This window comes from Linepithema humile, chromosome 8, assembly GCF_040581485.1.
Source record: "Linepithema humile isolate Giens D197 chromosome 8, Lhum_UNIL_v1.0, whole genome shotgun sequence".
Lineage (NCBI taxonomy): Eukaryota > Metazoa > Arthropoda > Insecta > Hymenoptera > Formicidae > Linepithema > Linepithema humile.
The window spans coordinates 10158747-10184605 of NC_090135.1; the positions used below are offsets into that span (position 1 = coordinate 10158747).

Below are 25859 nucleotides of genomic sequence, written 5' to 3' on the forward strand. Positions count from 1 at the left end.
AGTATTTCAAATGCTAAGTTCTGTACAAAATACAAACATTATTCAATACTGGTTGTTCGAAATCCTCAGACTAGGGTTGAAGTACAAACAAAATTTTCCACTTCCACGGGAGGTTATTTGCGATTTTGACAAGACGCTGTTAGAAGCAATTGCGCAAGTATTTGGCCAATGTAAAAACTTGAAAGATTATCTAGCCCAATGTTTCCTGTGTATTACTGGTGATGTCAACGCGCTACCATCCACTTTCATAAGGCTCGATATATGTCACTATATGCATTTTGTTTCGCGGTGGAAGATACTGCAATCCATTAATCCGCGAGTAAAGAAATTTTATATAATAGTCATGGGACTGTTGACAAAGCAGCGGTGTTTCGAAGAATTCAAAACTTTAGTGAGATACACGTTAGTTTTATGCAACTCTGAAACGCATGGCCCTAACGAACAGGGATGTAACACGCTGGCTGAAGATGTCCGTACATATATGACCAATAAGATCCGAGGTCATGATGGTGCTTATGAAGAATTCGAAAAATACACCGATGGCAACGTGAGTAAATTCAATTCTGATGAAGAGAAATTGAATCTTGCTGAATTAGTTGACGACAATACAAACGTCGTTTCTTGGGCACAGCAGTTCGTAAAAACATGTGTTGATGATATATCAAATGCATCCAGTGGAATGGAAATAAGTCCATACTATTTACCACAAGTGAGCAAACATATCAGCGCCTTGTTACCGTTTTTTCCATTATACACGGGTCTAATGATACAACATTTTAAATTCGGAGAAATAAATGCTAGTTCTAGTTTCGTAGAGTTCGAATTCAACGACATAAAACATCGTTTGCTACGAAACGAAGCAAGACCTATGCGAGTTGACAAATTTTTAACTATCCATCTCAAATCATTTTCTGCATGAGCGAAATTGGCAGTTGCACCGACAGTAAATACAGAAAGCCCGATAATTTCGACAGCGAATAGAATTGATGACATCAAACCTTTAATTAAAAAATCTCAGGACTCGACAGATGACTTCAAACTAACAAAATGCATACTTGATAAGACCGCTCACGAAACACTTGCCGAAAGTGCTAACGATACTCTTGTCACGCGCTGTAATATCAATATAGACAGTAACGATCAGTATGAATTTGAATTTCAGTTTGAATTTTGTTTGCACCTCAACCGGACCGGAAGTACCGAATTTTGCAATTTTTAACAATACGTAAATACGGTAACTCGGCTGTTTTTTAAGATATCGAAACGCGGTCAACGGACCTAATTTTTTTGAAATTTTTTCTTATTTAAATAAAACGGTACAATGTTCGGTACAACTAGTACAATGTAGTACAGTCGAGAAAAAATCATTTTTCGAAAAGTGTGGGGCTACTCAAAAAATTCAAAAATTTCGATTTTTTGGAAATCTGCGCGTGATTTCAAAAAATTAACTACGTTACAATTTGGTACAAAACTAGTACAATGCAGTACAATTTCGATTATTTTAATTTTATTAAAGTGTGGGGCTAACTTCATACACATGCGACACTGGGCGCATAACATTAAAGAACTATAGTGTTAACTAACTAACGAATATAAAGTATATTAATTCTAACAAATATATAGAACCATTATTGGCAATACAAAGTTTGCCAGTCGGAATAATAACAACAACCTTCCATCAGTGTTGCCAGTATTAACTTTCATTGTTGATCCTGTACAAGCTAGTACGATGATTACGAGTAAATCGCAGTTACATGCGAACTTCGGGCAAATTAAACATGGATACCTCTTATTATATTATTTTCTTGTTACCAAGGGACCCATACTTTGCGCTTAGTCTTGCATGTTCGGATCTTCGTTTCTTAGCTTTTTTTCTAATAGCATCTAAATATCGATCTTCATCCAGATGTATCACAAAACTAATTACCTAAAACAAATTATTTCAATTATCAAAGAATGTAAATTTTTTTATACAGTTTGAGAGGGCATAATTTCTAAACGTTCAGCATATATTGGATCAAACATATTACATATGTAACAAATCAGATAAGAATAAGCTCAATTTTGAAAAATTATGAAATAAAAGTAATTTAATTAAAAAGATATACCTTTTGTATTTGGTGTACGTCATGTATATTCGTAATAATGACAATTAATGTTACAATTAAATCAACATCCCTATAAAATCAAAGTAATAGGTTTAATATATATACATAACTAATATTAATAAATACAAGAATATATGTTAACAAGAAAATATCATTACTTTTTTCCACACAATTTGAATTGGTTGCTTTCTAAACGTTTCAATAGAAAATCAAGCACTACATTGCTCTTTACATGCTTCGCAACAGTAAGAAGAAGTATATTAACACGCATGTCTTGTTCCTTGATAATAGATTTATCAATCAGTCCTATTGTTTGATTCAAATAAGTGGTTATAATAAAAGGATCTTCACAGCAAATCAAATAATTTAAAATTCTGTTATCAGACGTTTTCGTCCATTTTTCAAACGTATAGGTCCAAATAGTGTAGTTTGCTGACATCAAACCACTACAATATTTCCATTCTTTCCATGCGACACGACTGCAGAAAAAAAATATTTTTTTTACAAACAGATACAACAGCTTATGTTGTATATACTAATGACGAAATAACCAAGTATAACGTGATCATGCAATTTGTTTATATAAATGTCGTGGTTTTATAACAACTTACTTGTCTTGCACAGGATTTTGAAGATCTTTTATCAGTTGTAAAGTAGCTGCTTTTCTGCATTCAGTAACACCGAGGATACATGCCCATTTTGCGACTTCCTCTCTTAAACATATAGTAAGATCGATATGGTCTAAGTTTTCTTCGTATCCTATTATTTGCAGAGTTCCACTCAACATTTTTATCATATTTAGCTAAAAATTTGGTAGGTGATATGAATTTAATTTTATGTTATTTATAAAAAATATGATGTATGTATGGTGTAGATATACATATTTATTTAAATTTTTGTAAAGAGTGATTTAATACATAAATTTTTCTTATAGAAGTTAGTCATTTCCTACCGTTAAGCCCGTAGTATCATCTAACAAATAGGTACAAGCCATGTATTCAAAAACTTTAATCATAGGATACCATGCTATGTAATTCGTGTTATTTGATAGAAAGCTTGCGAGATTCCAAAACGTAGTAACACTGAGTTGTCTATTTTTGAAGAAGTAAAACGCATCATCTATGATTTGGGCCTGATTGAGAGCATGTACTTCATAGTTCTCAGAGATTAAGCACTGCTCGAGTTTAAGCCAGCCCTCAGAATTATAATTAACACGATAATATCCTATTACACCAAAAAAAGATACTTTTATCAAATAAAGTATGTGATTGAATTTATTAAGATATACAATAACATCTTTTGTAATAAAATATTTTGAACACATTGCTTCAAATATATTAGATTTCTTCTAAATTATTAATAATTATTAATTTATTATTATTATGTTAGGTTTCTTCTAAATTATTAATAGTTCGATTGGTTTTGATGTCAGCTATTACAGTGCGACGCAAAAACATGTAATCCTTGTTTAAAAAAATATCATATCAATATAATTTTAAATTTTGAAAGATATAACTTTTAAAAAAATGTTTTGCTACTATAATATTTGTTCCTTCTAAACACATATATATTGTTTTTTCTGACATTTTTTTATATTATCAAAAACAAGTGAAATATTTAAAATGCTCAAGTTAGGTGAGACACCCTGTATAAACATAATTATTAGAATAAAAGTCAAAAATAATCTTAATTAGTAAAAAAAATAAGAAAGGCAAGATCAGAATGTTGTAAAATGTCAATTGTACAAAATGAAGATTGAGGCATAATAAATGTTTTTATATTTACCTCCTTGTTGTATATTGACCATGAGGCATTCATTTTGCGGAAACCCTCCAATGTTCTTTACTTTTTGCGGTGATAGCCAAAAAGCTCCCTCATTTGAATGCTCTAAATCAAAAGTTTCTATTAAAGCGCTTGTTAATTATTAAGAAGTTATTAACTAAAATAGTTTACAAAAAAGACGGCAATTTTTGAATATAATGCATATATATTATAACGTAATACTCTTTGCAAATTTTTTTATTTAAATGTGATATATTAAATGTATGGGAGGGAGAAGAGCTTTCTACTCTCTCCGCAAAATTTTGATTTATCCCACCTTTCTTCTGAGATGTATAAGAGTTATATTAGATTAAATTTTTCGATAAGGGGGTGCAGAGAGCAGAGCGGAGCCCATTTTCCACCACTTAATTTATCATATTTTAAGTAAAAGGATTATTGCAAAGATACAAATTTATAAACTTTTAATAATTTGAAATATCGAACGTGTTTGACGTAACCTTAAAGTAAAATTCCAAAAAATGGCAGTCAGAATTATCATATACATTGTTTGGCTGAATTTGTGTTTAAAAACAGATATTAGTATGATGAAAGTATCTATAAATTTTTTTACGTAATGGCTACGTTCTATCTTATTCATAAGTATCTTGATGTTAATATGTTATAAAATAAAGAAAAATTAAAAATATTGTAAAATATTATTGTAAATGTATACAGTATCATCTTGTTATTTTATTAAAAACTTTTTAATAAACAATAAGCGCCGATTAAAACCTTTTGAAGATACCTCAGGATTTTGACTTTGACAACATATGTCAGAAATCATTGGAGATAACATATGTCAGAAATCATACCTCTATAAAGTATAATTACCCAATAATTACCGAATATTTTTCCTGCATATGTCACTAATATGGGAAGTTGTTCCACGTTTTTGTCGATAACATCAGGGCTGAGATATGAGAATAACATCACATTACTCGTATTATTTCGTACTGCGTACAGTATAGGATAATTATTGTTCTTTATCCAAATATCGATATATTTTTTTACATTAAAGTTATATGGATTGTTAGTTAGATTTAAATTAGTTTGCATAACGTGCCATAAATCATCGGTCTTTTCCGCATTTGACTGATAATATCTGTAAAATGGAAATTTTTTTAAGAACACACCATGCAAATTTTTACTAGTTAACACAAAATTATTATTTAGTATATTAAAATATTAATTTACATATTTGTAATTAAATAGTTGTAATTAAATATACGTGAACAATATGTACATATATTTTTTCATTTGCCACGTCTTTCTAGTTTTATATTTAAAATGGATGAAATTTGCTCTCAATAAAATTGTAGACAAAGTTCACAATTTATCGAAATATTTTATTTGTTTATAATTACAGTTATGCTTTGTAATCTTAAACTTAAAATTATATTAATAAACTTTAAATTATGTAAAAAATAAGATTAAAAGAGAAAAACAGTTTAACAGTTTAATAAATTTAAAAAAGTTTGATTTTCAATATTTAGAAGTTATCAATATTATTTTTTGATATTAAAGAAAATTGTTATTTTTAAAAATGGACAATATGTTTGTTATTTTATAAATAATTCGATTAATTTGAAATGGTTATATTTATGATCTCCAATAGTAGCATTTAAAGAATGTAATTTTTGTTCAATATTCAATTTTGTTACGTAATCATTATATCATAAAATATTACTCACTTAGAAGCATACGTGTCGATACTATTGAAATACACATCTTTAGTTGGTAGATATCGTAATACACGCCATAAAATAGATGCTGTAACAATTAAAATTATGGAATACTTATTAAATACTTTAAAATGTTTTTTCATCGTATAATATATATAGAGTGTGCATACAAATAAATTTCTATTTTAATCGGTTTGTAGAGTTACATTTTTCCTTAATTTCTTTTAAAATTTATAAATTTATGTATAAATATTATGAATATTTTAAAATTATATTTATTTTGATTGTACATAGTTCCTTAAATATATTTATTTGAACTTACATTTTAAATGATTAAGAATAGCCTTAATTATTTGAACATCTAAGTCATTAATGTTGAGTAGTGTAGTGTTCGTATACGAAGGAATGTCAAAGTGTAAAGATTCCTGTTGTACTTGAACAACAAATAAATCCTCTAGGTAATATAGCGACGGAATCTGAAAAATTTGATAAGTTAAAACAAATATTTAAATGCATGATTTATTTGCATCATAAATATGAATTTAGAGCTGCTAATCGCTGCTATGGAATTTTTTATTATTATTATTATTATTATGAAATTTAAATTTGTAATATATTAATAATATATATATATATCAATAAGTATATGGGACAACCGTTCCCAAGATGTACGCTGCCAGATATGTAGTGAAACCTTCTATCGGCCATAACAGATCATGGTACCAAAGAGATACTATTTGACGCGCTAATAAGTTGACCACTTCAATTTTGCGTGCAACAGAATCTAATGTTCCAATGTAAGTAATATCTTCTTCCCTGAAAATGGTTTTCAAGTAATAAAATTACATTCTATAATTTTGCTAGAATAATGCAATTCAATATGTCTGCATAAGTATTAAATTAAGAAGAACTTTGAGATTTTCTATATTTTTGATGCAATAAATAATATTTGTAACATTTGTTTTATTTGATCAACGTAAAACGTACAATTGGGTTCCATACTTTACATATTAAAATCTAAATTAAAATCTGATTTGATGTAAAGAAGGATTTATGTTAGTTTCTTGTAAGAAAAAATAAAAGTAAAGATATTTTTTTATGTCATGTAAGTGATATACGACTTAATTGTTTCTAGTCGTCTACCTGAGATAAAAATATATATATTTTTAGTTCCAAAATATTATAGATTACTTTATTTCTTAAACTTGGTTTTAAATATGTTATCCTTAATAATGGATACTACCTATGTAAAATGAGTCCCAATGTCTCAATATTACTGTGTTGGACATCCCAAAATGCAACGTAATCAATTTTTTGTATTTTTATCACACTTCTTTCTTTTAAAAAACTCACGACTTGTTCCACAATGTTTAGTGCAAATAATACATGCTGTGTCGTGCTTTCTCTACACCAAATTGTGACATTTGTATGCCCAAAAGGAATTTTAGAGAATGTGGTTATCACAATTGTCAAATGTTGAACGGACATAAAAGGCGACTTGTAAAAATGTGTCCATTTCATGTTATTTTTATCAAGTTTTGTTGTTTTTATAAGCATATTTGATAGGGCTGTATACTTTTTATGATGTTTAATAGAAATAGTAAAGGTGGTCTTGAACGCTGGTTCATCCCAACATGGAACTATTTGTTGAGCTTTTAATATTTCAACACCATTTTCTTTTAATCTGTATTATTCAGAAAAAAGAATATGATTTATGGAAAGAAAGAAATATGATTTATATGAATTTTAATTAAATTTCGGCTGATAAATGATTATTTTAACTTACACCTTTTCTCCTTTTTCTTCATCGTATAAAGATCCAAGAAAGATTTCGTCATGAAATATGTTGCGGGCGTATATTATCTGCAAGGTATAGATTCCAGGAAATAAAACATTTTTTGGCGAATTGGTGAAATTGATATAAATGTACGTGCGATTAATAAGTGAATATTCTTCCACGTCAATTATCTCTTTGTCATTATTTTTAATCAAGTCAATTTTAAATATACCAAAATTTGCTGAAGGTACACTTATATTTTTCATTTCACGTGTAATGTTAATGGTTATATTGCATTCACCGAAAAGGACATTTCTGTTAAAGTCAAGTTCTATTTTGACATCATAATGCAATGGTACTAAACCAGTATAATTCAATGAATGGTAATTAACTTCAGAGTCACTATTTATGAATTGAGGAATAGAGAAAAATATTATCACGATAAATAATAATTTGATATTTAATGAAATATTTCTTAATGCCATACTAATTTCCGTTTAAAGTATCTGAAAAAAAATTTCATGAATAGTAAAAAACACATATTTGCGACAAACAGTACTTTACTTCTATATTATGAAAGGAAGCAAATAAAAAATAACGATTGTAGCTATTCATACTAAGATGTCGAAGTTTATATAAAAGGCACAAAACATGAAAAGATATCATCTTTGGTAATATTAAGAAAAGTGTAATTTGAATTGCTAGACATTACAAAGAACCTTACGGAAAACAATTTACCTAGCACACAATTTTTCATACATATAAAACTAGTGAAGTAAGAATATTTTTAAATTTATATAACAGCTGAAGAATTGAGAATAAAAAAAATTAATTAATAATAAAAGTAAAATACATTTTCTTAAGCAACGAAAATTTAACCCTAGCATACTTACTTGCATAAATGGGCTGTTAAAAAATTAAAATTTTTTTCCAAGCAAACATATGTTATAGGACCCAACGATTTAACAATCGACGAAAACAACTAAACAAAGCATTAAAATTTTTATTCATGCTAAAAAAAAAGGTGATTTTGGCCGAATTAATAAATTGAAATTGTGCACAGTTTTAATTAGAAATATTTTGTTTGTCGTTTACTTACTCACCTCGTTTCGTTACTCACCTTTATTTATGAAAATTGTTAACAAATAACACTTTGTAACAATAGTATTGCTAACACTATTTCGAATCACGAGAATCAAATTTAAATATAAACTGAATCGCGATCTTACTGTTTCGAATGATCTCTTCATACTAACAACAAGAAGGACCTTGGCAATTGATCATGCGGTCGTGTCTCTCGGCAAGTTCGTGCGTAGCGCAATGAAGGATTGATATAATAAACACATAATACACATAGCTTTCAAGAGGTCGTGAAATAAGAAACGTTTCGGTTATTACATAATCGGTTAATCTTGAGAATCTTCACAGAATACGAAAAATAAATTTTTAATTTGTGTTTAATTATTGTAATACAAAATTTGTTAAGAAATTATAATTCTAATGTAAAGTATAAAATTTTACATGTAAAAATTTAACATTTCTGCAGTCCATCAATTTATATAAAATTACAAATTTTTAGATGTGAGATTTGATTTAAGTCTATAAATTAAAGGAATTAATTTCTAGCTAAATAATTAATTATCAAGTTTATAAATTGTAAAAAATATTATGTACAGATTTTTTGAATAAAATAAAATTTGGAAATGTGTCAAGATTCAAAGAAGACAATTTCAATATTTTCTATAAAACACAAAAAAATGTAGCAAACACAAACCGTATAAATCACGTATAAAAATTAATGAAACTACTTAAGCAAAAGAACCTATGTGTTGTTTAGTTTTACCTTAAATGCAATATACTACTAACTTTCTTAAGATATGAAACAACGTACAGCGCGCATGAGATAGTCAATCAGCATCGCGGAAAAGCGATGAAAATTTACATACTCTTTTTGAGAGAGAATTTTAGTAGATATAAATATACAGTTCTTTTATTGTATATTTGCACAAAAGATGAGTAGTAATTTAATATGCGTGATAATTATTTCTCAAGTATAATTATTTTCAATGCTGCTATAATTTGGATGTACTTTGTATGTTACAGATTAACTTGTGAACAATTCTGCAGCATCGCATCGTGCCGGTAAGTCAAACCAACTTGTGTTATTTTAATATCATTAAGAAAATAGATTTCAAAATAATGTAAAGTATACAAAATGTCCCACACTAACAGTATTATTAGTTAGTCATAGATTTCTGAGATTTCTTATATTTCTACAATGAATGTAATGATACAAGAATCAATATGCGACGTGCCTAAGCGTGTGAATTTTTGGCAATCTGATTAATTATGTTTAAACACTTTCCATTTAAAAATTACTGTAGCCTCGACATTTTGCCATAAAAATTTTCATCTCTAAATGATAATAATAATTTATATTTCCTTTATTTATTCTATTTCTACATTGCTATAATTTTATCTATACGCTTTGTTTATATGGTATATACATGGCTATATGCTTTGCCTTTCACAAATTCAATTGTTTGACTTATTAATTTTTGCATTCAAGCTTACAACAAGCACAGAATTAAGCCCAATGTTGCAAGCCGGATTTGCAACACTGGCACAATACTGTGTACAGCAGTAAAGAAAACTTGTACAAACTAATTAACTAGTATAAAATATATTAATGTTAACTATTATATCGGGCTACTATTGGCGATATAAAGTCGGAATAATAACAACGTTCTGCCAGCGTTAAATGACAATACTGGCATTCAGCATTGGCCCAGTACTGGCTAGTACAACGGCCACGAGAAAATCATGGTTATCTGTCAACTCCGTGCGAATTGAATTTGGATTCATTATACTTTATTATACTTTATTGCGTAATAAAGGACCCACAGTTTTTGATTTGTTCTGCGTTCTCCAATATTCGTTTTGCAATTTTTTTTTTAACAGCATTAAAAAGGTATTCTTCCAGATTTCTCGTAAAATTAGTTACCTAAAACAAATTACAATATTTCGACAATATCAATGAATGTTTTTTATTATACAGTTTCAGAAAGCATAATTTGCTGCGTTCAACAGCAATTGAATCAGATATGTTACGTATCTAATAAAGATATGAATAAATCCAATATTAAAAAGTCATGAAATGAAAATATTATTTGAATGAAAAAAGATATACCTCCTGTAATTGGTTTATGTCATGTATATTCGTAATAATGACAATTAATGTTACAATTAAATCAACATCCCTATAAAATCAAAGTAATAGGTTTAATATGCATAATTAATACTAATAAATATAAGAATATATGTTAACAGGAAAATATCATTACCTATTTCTACTGAATTTCAATTCTTTGTTTTTTAAACATTTTAATATAAAGTTAAGCACGACATTGTTCTTTATATGCTTCGCAACAGTAAGAAGAACTATATTAACACGTATGTCTTGTTCTTTGATAATAGATTTATCAGTCAGTCCTATTGTTTGATTCAAATAAGTGATAATAATAGAAAAATCATTACAGCAAGTCAAATAATCTAAAATTCTGTTATCAGATGTCGTCTCCCATTTTTGAAACGTATAGTTCCAAATGGTGTAGTTTGCTGACATTAAACCACTACAATATTTCCATTCTTTCCATGCGACACGACTGCAGAAAAAAAATATTTTTTTTACAAACAGATACAACAGCTTATGTTGTATATACTAATGACGAAATAATCAAGTATAACGTGATCATGCAATTTGTTTATATAAATGTCGTGCTTTTATAACAACTGACTTGTCTTGTACAGGACTTTGAAGATCTTTTATTAGTTGTAAAGTGGCTGCTTTTCTGCATTCTGCAACATCGAGAATACATGCCCATTTTGCGACTTCCTCTCTTAAACAATGAGTAAGAGTGCTTTCGTTCGTCATTTTAGTATATCCTATTACTTGCAGAACTCCATTTAATATAATTTTCATATTTTGCTAAAAATTTATACATAATATAAATTTTAAATCTATTGTTTTGTATAAAAAATATGATGTATATATATGTACACATATACATATTTATTTAATTTCTTTTTTTTATAGAGTATTTTAATACGTAACTTTTTCTTATAGAAGTTAATCATTACCTACCATTAGGCGTATTGCATTATTAAATGAACAGGTACAAGCCATGTATTCAAAAGCTTTAATCATAGGGTACCATGCTATATAATTCGTGTTATCTGATAGAAAGTTTGTGACATTCCAAAACATCGTATAACTGAGTAGTTTTTGTTTAAGGAAGTAAAACGCATCATCTATGATTTGGGCCTGATTGAGAGGATGTACAATATAATTTTTAGAGTTCAAGCACTGCACAAGTATAAGCCAGCCCTCAGTATTATAATTAACACGATAATATCCTATTATACAAAAAAAAAGATTCTTTTATCTATACAGTCTCCGATAGAATTTATCAAGAAATAGTTTCTAACATTGTTTGTTTCTAAATATTTTCTTAATTCATTTACTTTTTAGTAAAATATTTTAAACACTTTGTTTTAAATATGTTGCGTTTTATATAAATTATTAATAATGTTGTAATTTTTAATTATTATTTTATTAATCTTGGAGATTTAAGCTGCGATAAAAAGTTCACGGTTATTTAAAAAGCTGTGATTACATATACATACGAGGTTTTCCATCTAACTTGAGCATTTTAAGTATCTCACTTGTTGATAATACGAAAAAATGTTAGAGCAAAACAATATTTGTTTAGAAGGGGCAAATATTATGATATTAGGTCACATATAAGTCATATACATTACGATATTACAGGTCATTCAATTGGTTTTGATGTTAGTTATTTCATTGTGATAATAAAAGCATGTAAACCCGTTTGAAAAAAATATCAATAATCTTAAAATTCCAAAAAATATTACTTTAAAAAAAATTTATTGCTCATCATCAATATTAATCTTTTCCAAACAAATATTGTTTTCTTTCTGACATTTTTTGTATTATGAAAAGAAGTGAAGTATTTATAATGCTCAAGTTAGGTGGGACACCCTCTATACACATAATCATCAGTTTCGAATAAAAGCCAAAAATAATCTTAATTAACAGAAAATGGAAAAGTCAAAATCAAGATGTTGTAAAATCTTAGTTGCACAAAATAAAGATTGAGGGATAATAAATGTTTTATATTTACCGTTTTGTTCTATATTGACTATGAGGCAATCAGTTTGATGAAACCCAAGTTGCTCCGTTTTTATGCCTGATGATTCTAGCCAAAAATCTTTCTGATATGTATTCCCTAAGTTAAAAGTTTCCATTAAAGCGCTGTTGTTTATTAAAAAGTTATTAACTAAAAAAGTTTTTAAAATAGAACATAATTTTTGAACATTACATATATATTGTAACGTACTCTTTGCAGATTTGTTTTATTTAAGTAAATTAACTCTTTAAAGAGCCAAATTTTAGGGGAAAAAATATACCGAGTGGAGCCGATTTTTTGTGGAACTTGAAATTTCTTAAATGTGATGTTAAGATGATCTGTGTTATAAAAAAGTCAGAGAAAATAATAAAAAAATTTAGATAAAGTTATGTGATCAAAACAATCGGCAAGTACACTAACGTCATACGCTGGAGAATCATAAAATGGGCTTGAGAAACCAGGGAGAAAATATTTTTGAGTAGTCCAGTTTATAAATCACCACCACTAAAGAGTATTATATAGGGTAGTTAATTAGGGTATTTCAAACCGTGGCTTCTTAAAGAATTAAATGCATGAGTAAAATTCTATTCTAATAATTAAATCTTACTAACGTGTGAAAGACAAGTTTCAGTTAAAATTTCTGCAGTCTACAGTTCACAACAAGTCGACAATATCGCGTTTGACTGTTAAATTTTGTGAAGCTAGTAGTGTACAGGATCGAAAGAGCCCAGGCCGACCATCACTACTAACCGTGCAAGTTTTCGATGATGTAAAAGAGTTTTTTGTAATTTGTGTTTTCTGTCTAAGAAAAATAGTTCAAATATATGTTATCCGAAAGAGAGTTTCGCACGTTTGTAAGATTTATACGCGGTCTCAACAATAAACACACGTTCATCTTTAGAAAACGACATAGCTGACACAACACAAAGGAATGAATACTAAAATGATCAGGTCTTTTCAACTACATGTGTTAACCTTGAGTAGAGTTGTCGACTGACAAATAAAATTGACATAAAATTTACCCATGCGTAAATTCCACTTTCTTATTCCTAGGGTTGCATTTTTTTTAAACACCCAATACATGGTGTTATTTTGTTATTTTAGTAATAACTTTTTAATAAATAACAGGCCCCGGTTAGAATCTTTTAAGGGTTACTCAATAACTACTATTGTGACTTCAACAACATATGTCAGGATATATCACAGTTATTGGAGATGCATCCTCTATAAAGCATGATTACCATTTTTTTGTGTGGTAAATGTTACTAATACGGGAACTAGTTGCATGGTTTCGACAATATAATCAGAACTGAGATATGAGATTAATATCGTATCATTTGTATAACTTCGTTCCACGTACAGTACAGGATATAAATTATTCTTCATCCAAGTATCTATATATTTTGTTACATTAAACTGGCGTGATTCAGTACGCTTATTGACAGTATATTGCATTAACTGCCATAAATCTTCAGTCTGTTTTAAACGCCTATATCAGTAAAACAAAAATTTTTTTTAAGAACACACTGTGCAACTTTTTATGAATAAAGACAAAATTATTATTTAGTATATTAAAATGTTAATTTACATATTTGTATAATTAGGTGTACATAAACAGTAATACGTATATTTTTGCATTTAAAAAGTCTTTCTTTAGTATTATTTAATTTTTTTTTTAGTATTATTTTATTTTAGTATTTTAGTATATTTTTAGTATATTATTTAGTATATTTACTTTAGTATTATTAAATTATATAATATTACTCACATAAAAAAATAAGCATGTGAGATGATACTCTCCCAAAAATATTCTTCACTTATGACATGTTGTAACACATGCAATAAAACGTATGCTGAAACAATTAAAATTATAAAATACTTATTAAATACTTTAAAACGTTTTTTAATCGTTAATATATATACTTAAACTTACGTTTGACATAATTAAGAAAAGTCTTTCTTATTTTCATTTCTAACTCATTAATATTGTATAGTTGAGGGTTTGTGTACGATGGAATGTCAACGCGTAAGGATTCTTGTTGTACTTGGACAACAAATAAATCATTTATGTAAGATAGCGACGGAATCTAAAAAATTTGATAAGTTAAAACAAATATTTAAATACATGGTATATTTGCATCATAAATATGAATTTAAAGCTGATAATCACTGCTATTGAATTTTTGATTGTTATTATTATGAAATATAAATTTATAATATATCAAGAATATATATATATATATCAATAAGAATATGGGACAACCTTTCCCAAGATGTGCGCTGTAAGATATGTAGTGAAACCTTCTATCGGCCATAACACATCATGGTACCAAATAGATATTATTTGGCGCGTTAATAAGTTAGCCACTTCAATTTTGTGTGTAATGGAATCTAATGTTTTACTGTAAGTAATATCTTCTTCCCTGAAAATGGTTTTCAAGTAATAAAATTACATTCCATAGTTTTGCTAGAATAATGCAATTCAATATGTCTGCATATTGTAGATATAATACATATTATTAGAAAATTAGATGGTCTCGAATGCTGACTTGTTAAATTATTTAATAAAAAGTTGTTAAATAAATATTTTAATACATCAGAAATTATTAAATAAACATTCAATAATTTTTGGTTAAAAGTTTAAACATTGTTGAATTTCAATTTTATAACAAAAAGAAATAAAGTTACGCTTAAGAAACTTTTTGTTTTTCTATATATTTAATAATAAATGTGTTTTACTGTGTTTATAAAATAACATTATAATAAATGTGTGTTCATTTACATGGTCACACATACAGATTATTTTAGAAAAAAAAAGAAATATTTCTAACATTTTGAGATAAATAACATTATGAGTGAAAGACTGCATATGTATTAAGTTAAGAAAAACTTTGATGATTTTTTTCTATATTCCTGATGCAATAAATAATATTTACATTTGTTTTATTTGTAGACGTACATAAAACGTATAATTATTTTTCATACTTTAAAATATTGAAATCTGAATTAAAATCTAATTTGATGTAAAAAAAGATTATTAAATTATTAAAGAATTATTAAAGATTATTAATTATTAAATTATTAAAGAATTATTAAAGATTATTAATTTTTTTGTAAAAAATAAAAGTAAGAATTTTTTTCATGATGTCATGCAAGTGATGTATACGACTTAATTCTTTTGAATCGACTATCTGACATAAAAATATATATATTTTTAGTTCTCAAATATTATAGATAAGTTTATTTTTTAAACTTGGTTTTAAATGTTATCCTTAATTTTATACTACCTGTGTAAAATGAGTCCCATTCTCTCAATATTACTGTGTTGTTTATCCCAAATTACAACGTAATCTATTTTTTCTATTTTTGTTAAAGACTTTAATTGTAAAAATTTCACGACTTCTTGGACAACGTCTAGTGCAAATAATACATGCTTTATCATGTTTTTTCTGCACCAAATTGTGATATTTTTATACAAAGAAGAAATTTTAGTCAATGTGGTTATCACAATCGTTAAATGTTGAATGGACATAAAAGGCGACTTGTCAAAATGTGTCCACATCATGTTATTTTCATCATCATATTCTGTCATATTTATAAACATATTTGATAGGGCTGTGTACGTTTTATGATGCTTTATAGAAACAGTGAAGGTAGTCTCGAACGCTGATTCGTACCAACACGGAAATATTTGTTGGGCTCTTATCACCTCAACACCTGTTTCTATTAATCTGTTTTATTTTAAAATATTTATATAAAATTTGAATTATGTTTTAATAGAAAAATGATTATTTTAACTTACACTTTTTCCCCTCTTTCATCGTTAAAAGATCCGAGATCATTTTCGTCGTCAAATATGTTGCGGGTGTACATTAACTTTAAAATATACGTTCCAGGAGATAAAACACTTACTGACGAGTTAATGAAATCAATATAAATGTGCGTTTCATCGATAAATGCATATTGGGGCACGTTAATTATCTGACTATCATTACTGTTAATCATGTCAATTTTAAGTATAGCGTAATTTATTGAAGGTATACTTATATTTTTCATTTGACGTGTAATATTAATGGTTATATTGCATTCACCGAAAAGAACATTTCTTTCGAAGTCTAATTCTATTTTGACACCATAATGCAATGGTACTAAACTAGTATAATTCAACGAATGATAATTAACTTCAGTGTCACTGTTTATAAATTGAGGAATAGAGAAAAATATTATCACGATAAATATTAATTTGATATTTAATGTAATATTTTTTAATGCCATGCTAATTTTCGTTTAAAGTATCTGAAAAAAAATTAATAGTAAAAACACATACATATTTGCGACAAACAGTACTTTACATACTTCTATATTAGGAAAAGGAGCAAATATGATAACGATTGTAGCTATTCATATTAAGAGGTCGGATTTTATAAAAAAGGCACAAAACATAAAAAGATATCATTTCTGATAGTATTTAAAAAAAAAAGATGATTTTGGCTAAATTAATAAATTGAAATTGTACACAGTTATAATTAGAAATATTGTGATTGTGGTTACTCACCTATATATTTATGAAAATTATTAACAAAGAACGCTTTGTAACAATAGTACTAGTACAACAATAGTACTAGTACATAATAATACTAACATTAATTTGAATCGCGAGAATTAAATTTATATAAACCAAACTACGATCTTACTGTTTTGAGCAATCTCTTCATACTAATAATAAGAAGGATATTGGCAGTTGATCATGCGACACGTTCGGATCTTTCGGCAAGTTCGCACGTAGCACAACAAAGGATCGATATGCAAACACATAATGCCACACACATAGCTTCGAAGAAGTCGCGCAATACGAAACATTTTATTAATTCATTAAGAAGCGACAAAGCGCCAATTTTATTTTTTTTAACTATATTTACCAATATTATAGCTTTATGTGACTTGAACTTATGAAAACTGGGATAAATATTAGATTAAATAATTCTGCTATTTTATTTGTGAATGCACATTTTGTTCTGTGCGCATGAAATTGTTCTTTGAAAATAATAATTTGTATTATTTTTATTCTATTTCTACATTCCTACATTTTGAACGTGGATTTCTTTTATCTTATCATGAGGGACCCATACATTTTGTTTTGTCTTGAATACTCGACTCTTCGTTTCTTAGTTTGCTTTTTAACAACATCAAAAAATCGCCCGTCTTCCAGATATGTCGCAAAATTATTTATCTAAAACAAATTATTTCGACTATCAATAATTGTAAATTTTTTTCGCTATACAATTTGAGAGAGCATATATTGTTGCGTTCAGCGTCATTAAATCAAATAACTTACGTTTGTAACAAATGAGATATAAATAAGTTTAATATAAAATAGTCATGAAATGAAAATATTATTTGAATGAAAAAAGACATACCTTCTCTAATTGTTCTACGACATGTATATTTGTAATAATAACAATTAATGTTACAATTAAATCAACATCCCTATAAAATTAAAGTAATAGGTTTAATATACATAACTAATATTAATAAATACAAGAATATATGCAAACAGGGAAATATCATTACCTATTTCCACACAAATTGAATTGATTGCTTTCTAAACGTCTCAATAGAAAATCAAGCACTAAATGGTTCTTTACATGCTTTGCAATAGTAAGAAGAACTATATTAACACGCATGTTTTGTTCTTTGATAATAGATGTCAGTCCTATTATTTGATTCAAAAAAGTGGTTACAATAAAAGGATCTTTACAGCAAGTCAAATAATCTAAAATTCTGTTATCAGATGTCGTCTCCCATCTTTGAAACGTATGGTTCCAAATGGTGTAGTTTGCTGACATCAAACCACTACAATATTTCCATTCTTTCCATGCGACACGACTGCAGAAAAAAAATATTTTTTTTACAAACAGATACAACAGCTTATGTTGTATATACTAATGACGAAATAATCAAGTATAACGTGATCATGCAATTTGTTTATATAAATGTCGTGGTTTTATAACAACTTACTTGTCTTGTACAGGACTTTGAAGATCTTTTATTAGTTGTAAAGTGGCTGCTTTTCTGCATTCTGCAACATCGAGAATACATGCCCATTTTGCGACTTCCTCTCTTAAACATTTAGTAAAAGTGCTTTCGTCCGGGTTTTCATTGTATCCTATTACTTGCAGAGTTTTATTCAATATGTTTATCATATTTAGCTAAAAATGTGGTAGGTGATATGAATTTTAATTCTATGTTATTTATAAAAAATATGATGTATGTATGGTGTACATATACATATTTATTTAAATTTTTGTAAAGAGTGATTTAATACATAAATTTTTCTTATAGAAATTCGTCATTACCTACCGTTACGTCCATAGTATCTAAAGAAAAGACACAAACCATGTATTCAAAAGCTTTAATCATAGGATACCATACTATATAATTCGTGTTATTTGATAGAAATCTTGCAAGATTCCAAAACGTGGTAATACTGAGTTGTCTATTTGTGAGAAAGTAAAACGCATCATCTATGATTTGGGCCTGATTGAGAGCATGTACTTTATAGTTCTCAGAGATTAAGCACTGCCCAAGTTTAAGCCAGCTTTCAGAATCATAATTAACACGATAATATCCTGTTATATCAGAAAAACATTCTTTTATGTATAGAATATCTGATAGCATTTATCCAGAAATAGTTTTTTACATTGTTTTTTTAAAAAATATTTTATCAAAACATGTAATCCTGTTTTAAAAATATCAATAACTTTAAAATCTCGAAAGATATAACTTTAAGAGGAATGTTTTGGAGAGGAATACTATAATATTTGTCCCTTCTAAACAAATATATATATATTGTTTTTTTCTGACATTTTTTTGTATCATCAAAAACAAGTGAGGTATATAAAATACTCAAGTTAGGGCCACCCTCTATGCACATAATTATCAGTTTCGAACAAAAGCCAAAAATAAGCTTAATTAGCAAAAATGGAAAAGACAAGCCCAGAATATTGTAAAATGTTAATTATACAAAATGAAGATTGAGACATAATAAATGTTTTATATTTACCACTTTGTTCTACATTGACTATGACACAACCATATTTCTCAAGTCCTCCAATAATACTTGTTTTTTGCGGTAATAGCCAAAATGCTCTCTTATGTGTTTGCCCTAAGTCAAAAGTTTACATTAAAGAGCTCGTTGTTTATTAAAAAGTTATTAACTAAAAAAGTTTACAAAAAAGATGGTAATTTTTGAACATAATGCATGTATATTATAACGTACTCTTTACATTTTTTTTATTTAAATGTGGTATATTAAATGCATAAGAAGGGGTGGAGCTTCGCTTTTGCATCTCTCTCCGTAAATCTATGCCATTCCTTTTTCGAAAAAGAAAATTACATTAGATTACTTACATTAGATTAGATTTTTCTATAAGGGGTACAGGGGGAAGAGCGGGGCCCCTCCTCCATCTGCGCATTTAATTTATCATATTTTAAATAAAAGAATTATTGCAAAGGCACAAATTTATAAACTTTTAATAATTTTAAATATCGAATGTGTCTGGCGTAACCGTTAAAGTAGAATTCTAAATTATGGTACTTATGGTAATCTGAATTATTATTATATATATTGCTTGACTGAATTTGTTTTTAAAAATAGATATCAGTATCATGAACGTATTTGAAAATTTTTTGACATAATGGCTACGTTCTATTCCCATTTATGAATATCTTGATGTTAATATGTTAGAAAATAAAGAAAAATTAAAAATGTTATTGTAAAACATTGTATATGTATATGATGTCATTTTGTTGTTTTATTAATAACTTTTTGATAAACAATAAACGCCAGTTAAAACCTTTTGTAGGTTACTCAGGATTTTAACTTCGACAACATGTCAGGAGTCATTGGAGCTGTACTTCCTATAGAGCATAATTACCGAACAATTTTGCCTTAAATGTTACTAATACGGGAAGTTGTTGTTCCACGTCTTTGTCATCAAAATCAGAACTTAGATATGTGAATAACATTGTATTATTCTTATTATTTCGTTCTGCGTATATTACAGGATAATAATTTGTTTTCGTCCAAATATCGATATACTTTTTTACATCAATGTATTGTGGAGAATTAGTCTGATTTAAATTAGTTTGCATAATGTGCCATAAATCATCGGTCTTTACCGACTGATTATATCTGTAAAATGGAAATTTTTTTAAGAACATACACGGTGCAAATTTTTACCAGTAAACGCAGAATTATTATTTAGTATATTAAAATATTAATTTACATATTTGTATAATTAGATATGCATAAAGAGTAATATGTATACTTTTTCATTAAGAACGTCTTCTAGTTTCATTGTCTATGGATTAAACTTGTTCTTAATAAAATTGTAGACAAAAATAATAATTTATTGAAACATATTTTTTTTTATAGAAACGGACAACATGTTATTTATTATTTTATAAATAAAAATAGTTTGATAATTCTAAAACGATCTTATATCCATGCTCTCTGACAGTAGAATTTAAAGATTGTAATGTTTGTCAAATATTCAATTTTATTACGTTTATTAAATTATTATATTATAGAATATTACTCACTTATAACAATACGTGCCGATATTTTTCCAAAATAGCGCTTCTCTATTTAGAAAACGTTGTAATATATGCCATAAAATGGGTGCTGTAACAATTAAAATTATAGAGTACTTATTAAACACTTTTAAGTATTTTTTAATAGTATATATCAGAGCTTGGCGCGATCTGCACATTTCGGTCGATTTTCGTAAGCTAATGCCTACCGGCTCCCCACTACGTCTTCAGACAACGCACGTGGGGCTTTGCCTCAGGTACGACGCATCTGTAACACGATGAGATTCGATGTCCCCTGACTGCCAAATATCAATGCTTTAAATTCGATCTTTAAAATCTTTTTCTTTTTAATAATTAATTCAATAACAAAGTTTCAAAATTCTCGATTATTACATTTACGATATAAGAATCCTAAAATATTATTAAATTATATTTGATAGATTGGATTTGTTAAATGTTCCAGAGACTCTTTCTAATTTATAAATTAATAAATAATTGTTAATTTAAATTGAATAAGACGTTTTTATTAAAAACGTCTTAGATCGTGTTTAAAGTATTGATATCTGGCAAGGAGCACGGAACCTCATCGTGTTACACATGCGTTGCTATTTTCTTATTTTTTTTTTTAATTTATAAATTTATGAATATTTTACAATTATATTTGTTTTGATCATACATAGTTCCTTAAACATATTTATTTGAACTTACGTTTGATATAATTAAGAAAAGCCTTATTTGTTTCAACACTTAAGTCATTATTGTTGTTTAGTGTAGTGTTTGTATACGATGGAATATCAAAACGAAAAGATTCCTGTTGTACTTGGACAATAAATAAATTATATATGTCAGATAGCAACGGAATCTGAAAAATTTGATAAGTTAAAACATAATATTTAAATTCATGGTTTATTTGCATGATAAATTTGAATTTAGAGCTGCTAATCGCTGCTATTGAATTATTGGTTGTTATTACAAAATTTATATTTGTAATATATTAATAATATATACATATATCAATAAGAATATGGGACAACCTTTCTCAAGATGTACGCTGTAAGATATGTAGTGAAACCTTCTATCGGCCATAACAGATCATAGTACCAAACAGATATTATTTGGCGCGTCACTAAGCTAGCCACTTCAATTTTGTATGAAATAGAATCTAATTCCTCATCAACAGTAATATCTTCTCCTCTGAAAATGATTTTCAAGTGATAGAATTACACCGCATTTCATAATTTTGCTAGAATAATGCTATTCAATAAGTCTCTACATTGTAGACATAATTCAAATTATTACAAAATTAAGTATCTAATGCTGATTTCTTACATTATTTAGTAAAAAGTTGTCAAATAAATATTTCGTTATATCAAAAATTGTGAATTAAATATTGAGTAATTTTTTATGAAAAGTTTAAAGATTTTTGAATTTTAATTGTATAACAAAAAAGAATAAAGTTATACTTAAGCGGTCTTGTGTTTTTATATGCATTTAATGAACAACGTATTATACTGTGTTTATAGTATAACATGGTAATCTATGTGTCTTCACTTAAATTAAATCATATATAGATTACTTGAGAAAAAGAAAGAAGTACTTCGAACATTTCTGCATAAATAACATTATGCGTAAAAGTCTACATAAGTATTAAATTAGGAAGAACTTCGATTTTTTCTACATTTCTAATACAATAAATAATATTTATAACACTTGTTTTATTTGTACAATGTAAAATGTACAATTGGTTTCCATTCTTTACGTATTAAAATCTAAATTAAAATCTGATTTGATGTAAAAAATTTTTTTATTTTTTTTATTATTTAATTATTTAATTTTAATCATTTAATCTGAGTTAAACAAAAGTAAGAATACTTATTTACGTGATGCAAGTAGTATATACGATTTAATTTTTTCTAATCGACATCTTGACATAAATATATATATATTTTTTTAGTTTTAAAATGTTATAAATTTATTTTTGAAATTTAGTTTTAAATGTTATCTTTAGTAATGAATACTACCTTTGTATAATGAATCCCCATGTTTCAATGTTATTGAATTGTTGGACATCCCAAATTACAACGTAATCTATTTTTGATATTTTTGCCCAAGTCTTCGATTGTAAAATATTCATGACATGGAAAAGAATTTTTTGTACATATAATATATTGTGTGACATGGAAACGTTATTCCAAATTTTGATACTTGTATTAAAACTAGGAATGTAATGCAAGCTGGTTATCACAATCGTTAAATGTCCAATGGACATAAAAGGCGATTTGACAAAATGTGTCCACATCATGTTATTTTCATTATCATATTCTTTCATATTTATAATCATATTTGATAGGGCTGTGTACGTTTTATCATGCTTTATAGAAACTGTGAAGGTGGTCTCGAACGCTGATTCGTTCCAACATGGAAATATTTGTTGGGCTCTCATTAGCTCAACACCTGTTTCTATTAATCTGTTTCATTTTAAAACATAATTTATATAACATCTTAATCATATGTTGACTAAGAATTGATTATTTTGACTTACTGTTTTTCCCCTATTTCTTCTTTGTAAGATTCGAGAAATATGTCGTCATCGAATATGCTGCAGACATATATTATCTCTAAGATATACGTTCCAGGAAATAAAACATTTATTGGCGAATTGGTGAAATCAATATAAATGTGCGTTTCATCGATAAATGAATAGTCCGGCACTATAATCATCTGACTATCATCGTTGTTAATCACATCAATTTTAAGTATACCGAAATTTTTTGAAGGTATACTTATATTTTTTATTTGACGTGTAATATTAATGGTTATATTGCATTCACCGAAAAGAATATTTCTTTCGAAGTCAAGTTCTATTTTGACATCATAATGCAATGGTACTAAACCAGTATAATTCAATGAATGGTAATTAACTTCAGAATCACTATTTATGAATTGAGGAATAGAGAAAAATATTATCACGATAAATAATAATTTGATATTTAATGAAATATTTCTCAATGCCATACTAATTTCCGTTTAAAGTATCTGAAAAAAAAATTTCATGAATAGTAAAAAACACATATTTGCGATAAACAGTACTTTTTTTCTATATTACGAAAGGAAGCAAATAACGATTGTAGCTATTCATACTAAGATGTCAGATTTTATAAAAAAGACACGAAACATGAAATTATATCATTTCCGGTAGTATTAAAAAAACGTAATTTTAATTGCTGGAGATTACACAGAATATGTTACGAAAAACATAATTTACCTAAAAATTTTGTAAAGTATAAAATTAGAAGAGGTAAGAATATATAAAACTTATACAATATTGAAATACACAATGAACACTAAAAGCGCAACTTTTCTTGTTAAAAATTAAAAATTATGTTTTTAAGATTATCGAAATAATTATTGGTTGTTTCACTGTAATCATTATATATAATTATATTTTTGATAACTTGTAATATTCTACTATGTTGCACTTACTTACAATCTATTATAATTTTTTCATGAAAGCACATATTATATGAAAAAAGTTACATTGAAGAATTGAGAATAAAAAAAAGAAATTAATAATAAAAGTAAAATACATTCTTAAGCAATTAGATTTTAATTGTGGCATAATTATTTTCAAAGATGGGCTGTTACAAGATTGAAACTTTATTCGGACATATATTATAAATGCAAGCGATTCAACAATCGACAAAAACAAATTTTTTAATATTTTTTAAATATATTGTTTTATTATCAAACTAAATCAAATAAAATTTTAACATAAACGGATGTTTTTGTCCCACTTGGTGCGGCATATATATTTTTCTTTAACAATAAAATTTAACATTTGCTATTTATTTTATTGTGCATATGTTTAATATATAGTATACTCGTATTGTGCAATATATGTAAAGGGATAAGTTTCTAGCTAAATATTTAATTGTCAAATTTTATTTTATAGAATAAGATAATTGAAAAATAAGGATTTCTGTAATGTGTGACATGTGTTTAATAAGTAAATTTTACATTGAATCAGTTGATAATTAATTGTTACGTGAATCTTAGTTCACTTATTGCTACTATAAATCAAATAGAAAAAAAAATTAAACAAAACATTAAAATTTTTATGCTAAAAAGAGGTGATTTTGACCGAATTAATAAATTGAAATTGTATACAGTTTTAATTAGAAATATTTTGTTTGTCGTTACTCACTTTTATTTATGAAAATTGTTAACAAATAACACTTTGTAACAATAGTATTGCTAACACTATTTCGAATCACGAGAATTAAATTTAAATATAAACTTAATCGCGATCTTACTGTTTTGAGTGATCTCTTCATACTGACAATAAGAAGGACATTGGCAATTGATCATGCGGTCGTATCTCTCGGCAAGTTCATGCGTAGCGCAATGAAGGATTGATATAATAAACACATAATACACATAGCTTTCAAGAGGTCGTGGAATAAGAAATGTTTCGATTAATACATAATCGGTTAATCTTGAGAATCTTCATAGAATACGAAAAATGAATTTTCAATTTGTGTTTAATTATTGTAATACAAAATTTGTTAAGAAATTATAATTCTAATGTAAATTATAAAATTTTACATGTAAAAATTTAACATTTCTGCAGTCTATCAATTTATATAAAATTACAAATTTTCAGATG

General features: G+C 27.1%; 4 protein-coding genes across 14 annotated transcripts in view; 1 reads left to right on the plus strand and 3 right to left on the minus strand.

The window, feature by feature from the left end:
• The window catches only part of LOC105676739 (piggyBac transposable element-derived protein 4-like), a 71167-nt gene that overhangs the window by 3779 nt on the left and 41529 nt on the right, over positions 1 to 25859 (plus strand). The window contains exon 3 of the mRNA XM_012374854.2: positions 9492 to 9530. The gene's annotated coding sequence lies outside the window, so the exon portion shown is untranslated. The remainder of the gene's footprint in view (positions 1 to 9491; positions 9531 to 25859) is intronic.
• On the minus strand, positions 660 to 8688 carry LOC105676741 (aminopeptidase Ey-like). Of its 10 annotated transcripts, XM_067360394.1 has the most exons (15): positions 8492 to 8687; positions 8282 to 8400; positions 7690 to 7894; positions 7398 to 7474; positions 6855 to 7295; positions 6268 to 6427; positions 5934 to 6087; positions 5621 to 5699; positions 4772 to 5031; positions 3894 to 3995; positions 3061 to 3332; positions 2720 to 2910; positions 2267 to 2587; positions 2109 to 2178; positions 660 to 1927 (listed from the first exon to the last, which is right to left on the minus strand). In XM_067360394.1, the coding sequence occupies exons 3-15, from the start codon at positions 7699 to 7701 to the stop codon at positions 1793 to 1795; spliced, it is 2274 nt and encodes a 757-aa protein (XP_067216495.1). In that variant the 5' UTR covers positions 7702 to 7894; positions 8282 to 8400; positions 8492 to 8687; the 3' UTR covers positions 660 to 1792. The 10 variants fall into 10 exon arrangements, with proteins under 10 accessions (XP_067216495.1, XP_067216494.1, XP_067216492.1 ...); XM_067360393.1 differs by having other exon boundaries at positions 7398 to 7894; positions 8282 to 8370; positions 8509 to 8688; XM_067360391.1 differs by having other exon boundaries at positions 7398 to 7894; positions 8509 to 8688.
• On the minus strand, positions 9805 to 17413 carry LOC105676738 (aminopeptidase N-like). 2 transcript variants are annotated; one of them, XM_012374852.2, is made up of 13 exons: positions 17154 to 17413; positions 16401 to 16894; positions 15886 to 16329; positions 14862 to 15021; positions 14532 to 14685; positions 14367 to 14451; positions 13840 to 14087; positions 12593 to 12697; positions 11533 to 11804; positions 11186 to 11376; positions 10733 to 11053; positions 10579 to 10648; positions 9805 to 10392 (listed from the first exon to the last, which is right to left on the minus strand). In XM_012374852.2, exons 2-13 carry the CDS (start codon positions 16871 to 16873, stop codon positions 10270 to 10272), a joined length of 2646 nt encoding a protein of 881 aa, XP_012230275.2. In that variant the 5' UTR covers positions 16874 to 16894; positions 17154 to 17413; the 3' UTR covers positions 9805 to 10269. The 2 variants fall into 2 exon arrangements, with proteins under 2 accessions (XP_012230275.2, XP_012230276.2); XM_012374853.2 differs by lacking the exon at positions 15886 to 16329.
• Positions 17565 to 25830, minus strand: LOC105676737 (thyrotropin-releasing hormone-degrading ectoenzyme-like). The gene is made up of 13 exons (XM_012374851.2): positions 25398 to 25830; positions 23736 to 24229; positions 23215 to 23661; positions 22228 to 22387; positions 21902 to 22055; positions 21203 to 21284; positions 20536 to 20792; positions 19662 to 19763; positions 18959 to 19227; positions 18617 to 18807; positions 18170 to 18484; positions 18016 to 18085; positions 17565 to 17828 (listed from the first exon to the last, which is right to left on the minus strand). Exons 2-13 carry the CDS (start codon positions 24206 to 24208, stop codon positions 17703 to 17705), a joined length of 2646 nt encoding a protein of 881 aa, XP_012230274.2. The 5' UTR covers positions 24209 to 24229; positions 25398 to 25830; the 3' UTR covers positions 17565 to 17702.

Bases quoted from the DNA above. Each gene is read 5' to 3' on its own strand.
- LOC105676741 (XM_067360393.1), bottom strand. From the start codon at position 7,873: ATGGCATTAAGAAATATTTCATTAAATATCAAATTATTATTTATCGTG. The intron at 3,333-3,893 runs GTAAATATAAAA...TTGGTGTAATAG, and splicing joins GGTCAATATACAACAAGGAG to GATATTATCGTGTTAATTAT. The intron at 1,928-2,108 runs GTATATCTTTTT...AATTTGTTTTAG, and splicing joins ACGTACACCAAATACAAAAG to GTAATTAGTTTTGTGATACA.
- LOC105676738 (XM_012374852.2), bottom strand. From the start codon at position 16,873: ATGGCATTAAAAAATATTACATTAAATATCAAATTAATATTTATCGTG. The intron at 16,330-16,400 runs GTAAGTTAAAAT...AAAATAAAACAG, and splicing joins GATGAAAGAGGGGAAAAAGT to ATTAATAGAAACAGGTGTTG. The intron at 14,088-14,366 runs GTGAGTAATATT...TTACTGATATAG, and splicing joins TCACATGCTTATTTTTTTAT to GCGTTTAAAACAGACTGAAG.
- LOC105676737 (XM_012374851.2), bottom strand. From the start codon at position 24,208: ATGGCATTGAGAAATATTTCATTAAATATCAAATTATTATTTATCGTG. The intron at 23,662-23,735 runs GTAAGTCAAAAT...AAAATGAAACAG, and splicing joins GAAGAAATAGGGGAAAAACA to ATTAATAGAAACAGGTGTTG. The intron at 18,086-18,169 runs GTAATGATATTT...TTAATTTTATAG, and splicing joins TTCAATTTGTGTGGAAATAG to GGATGTTGATTTAATTGTAA.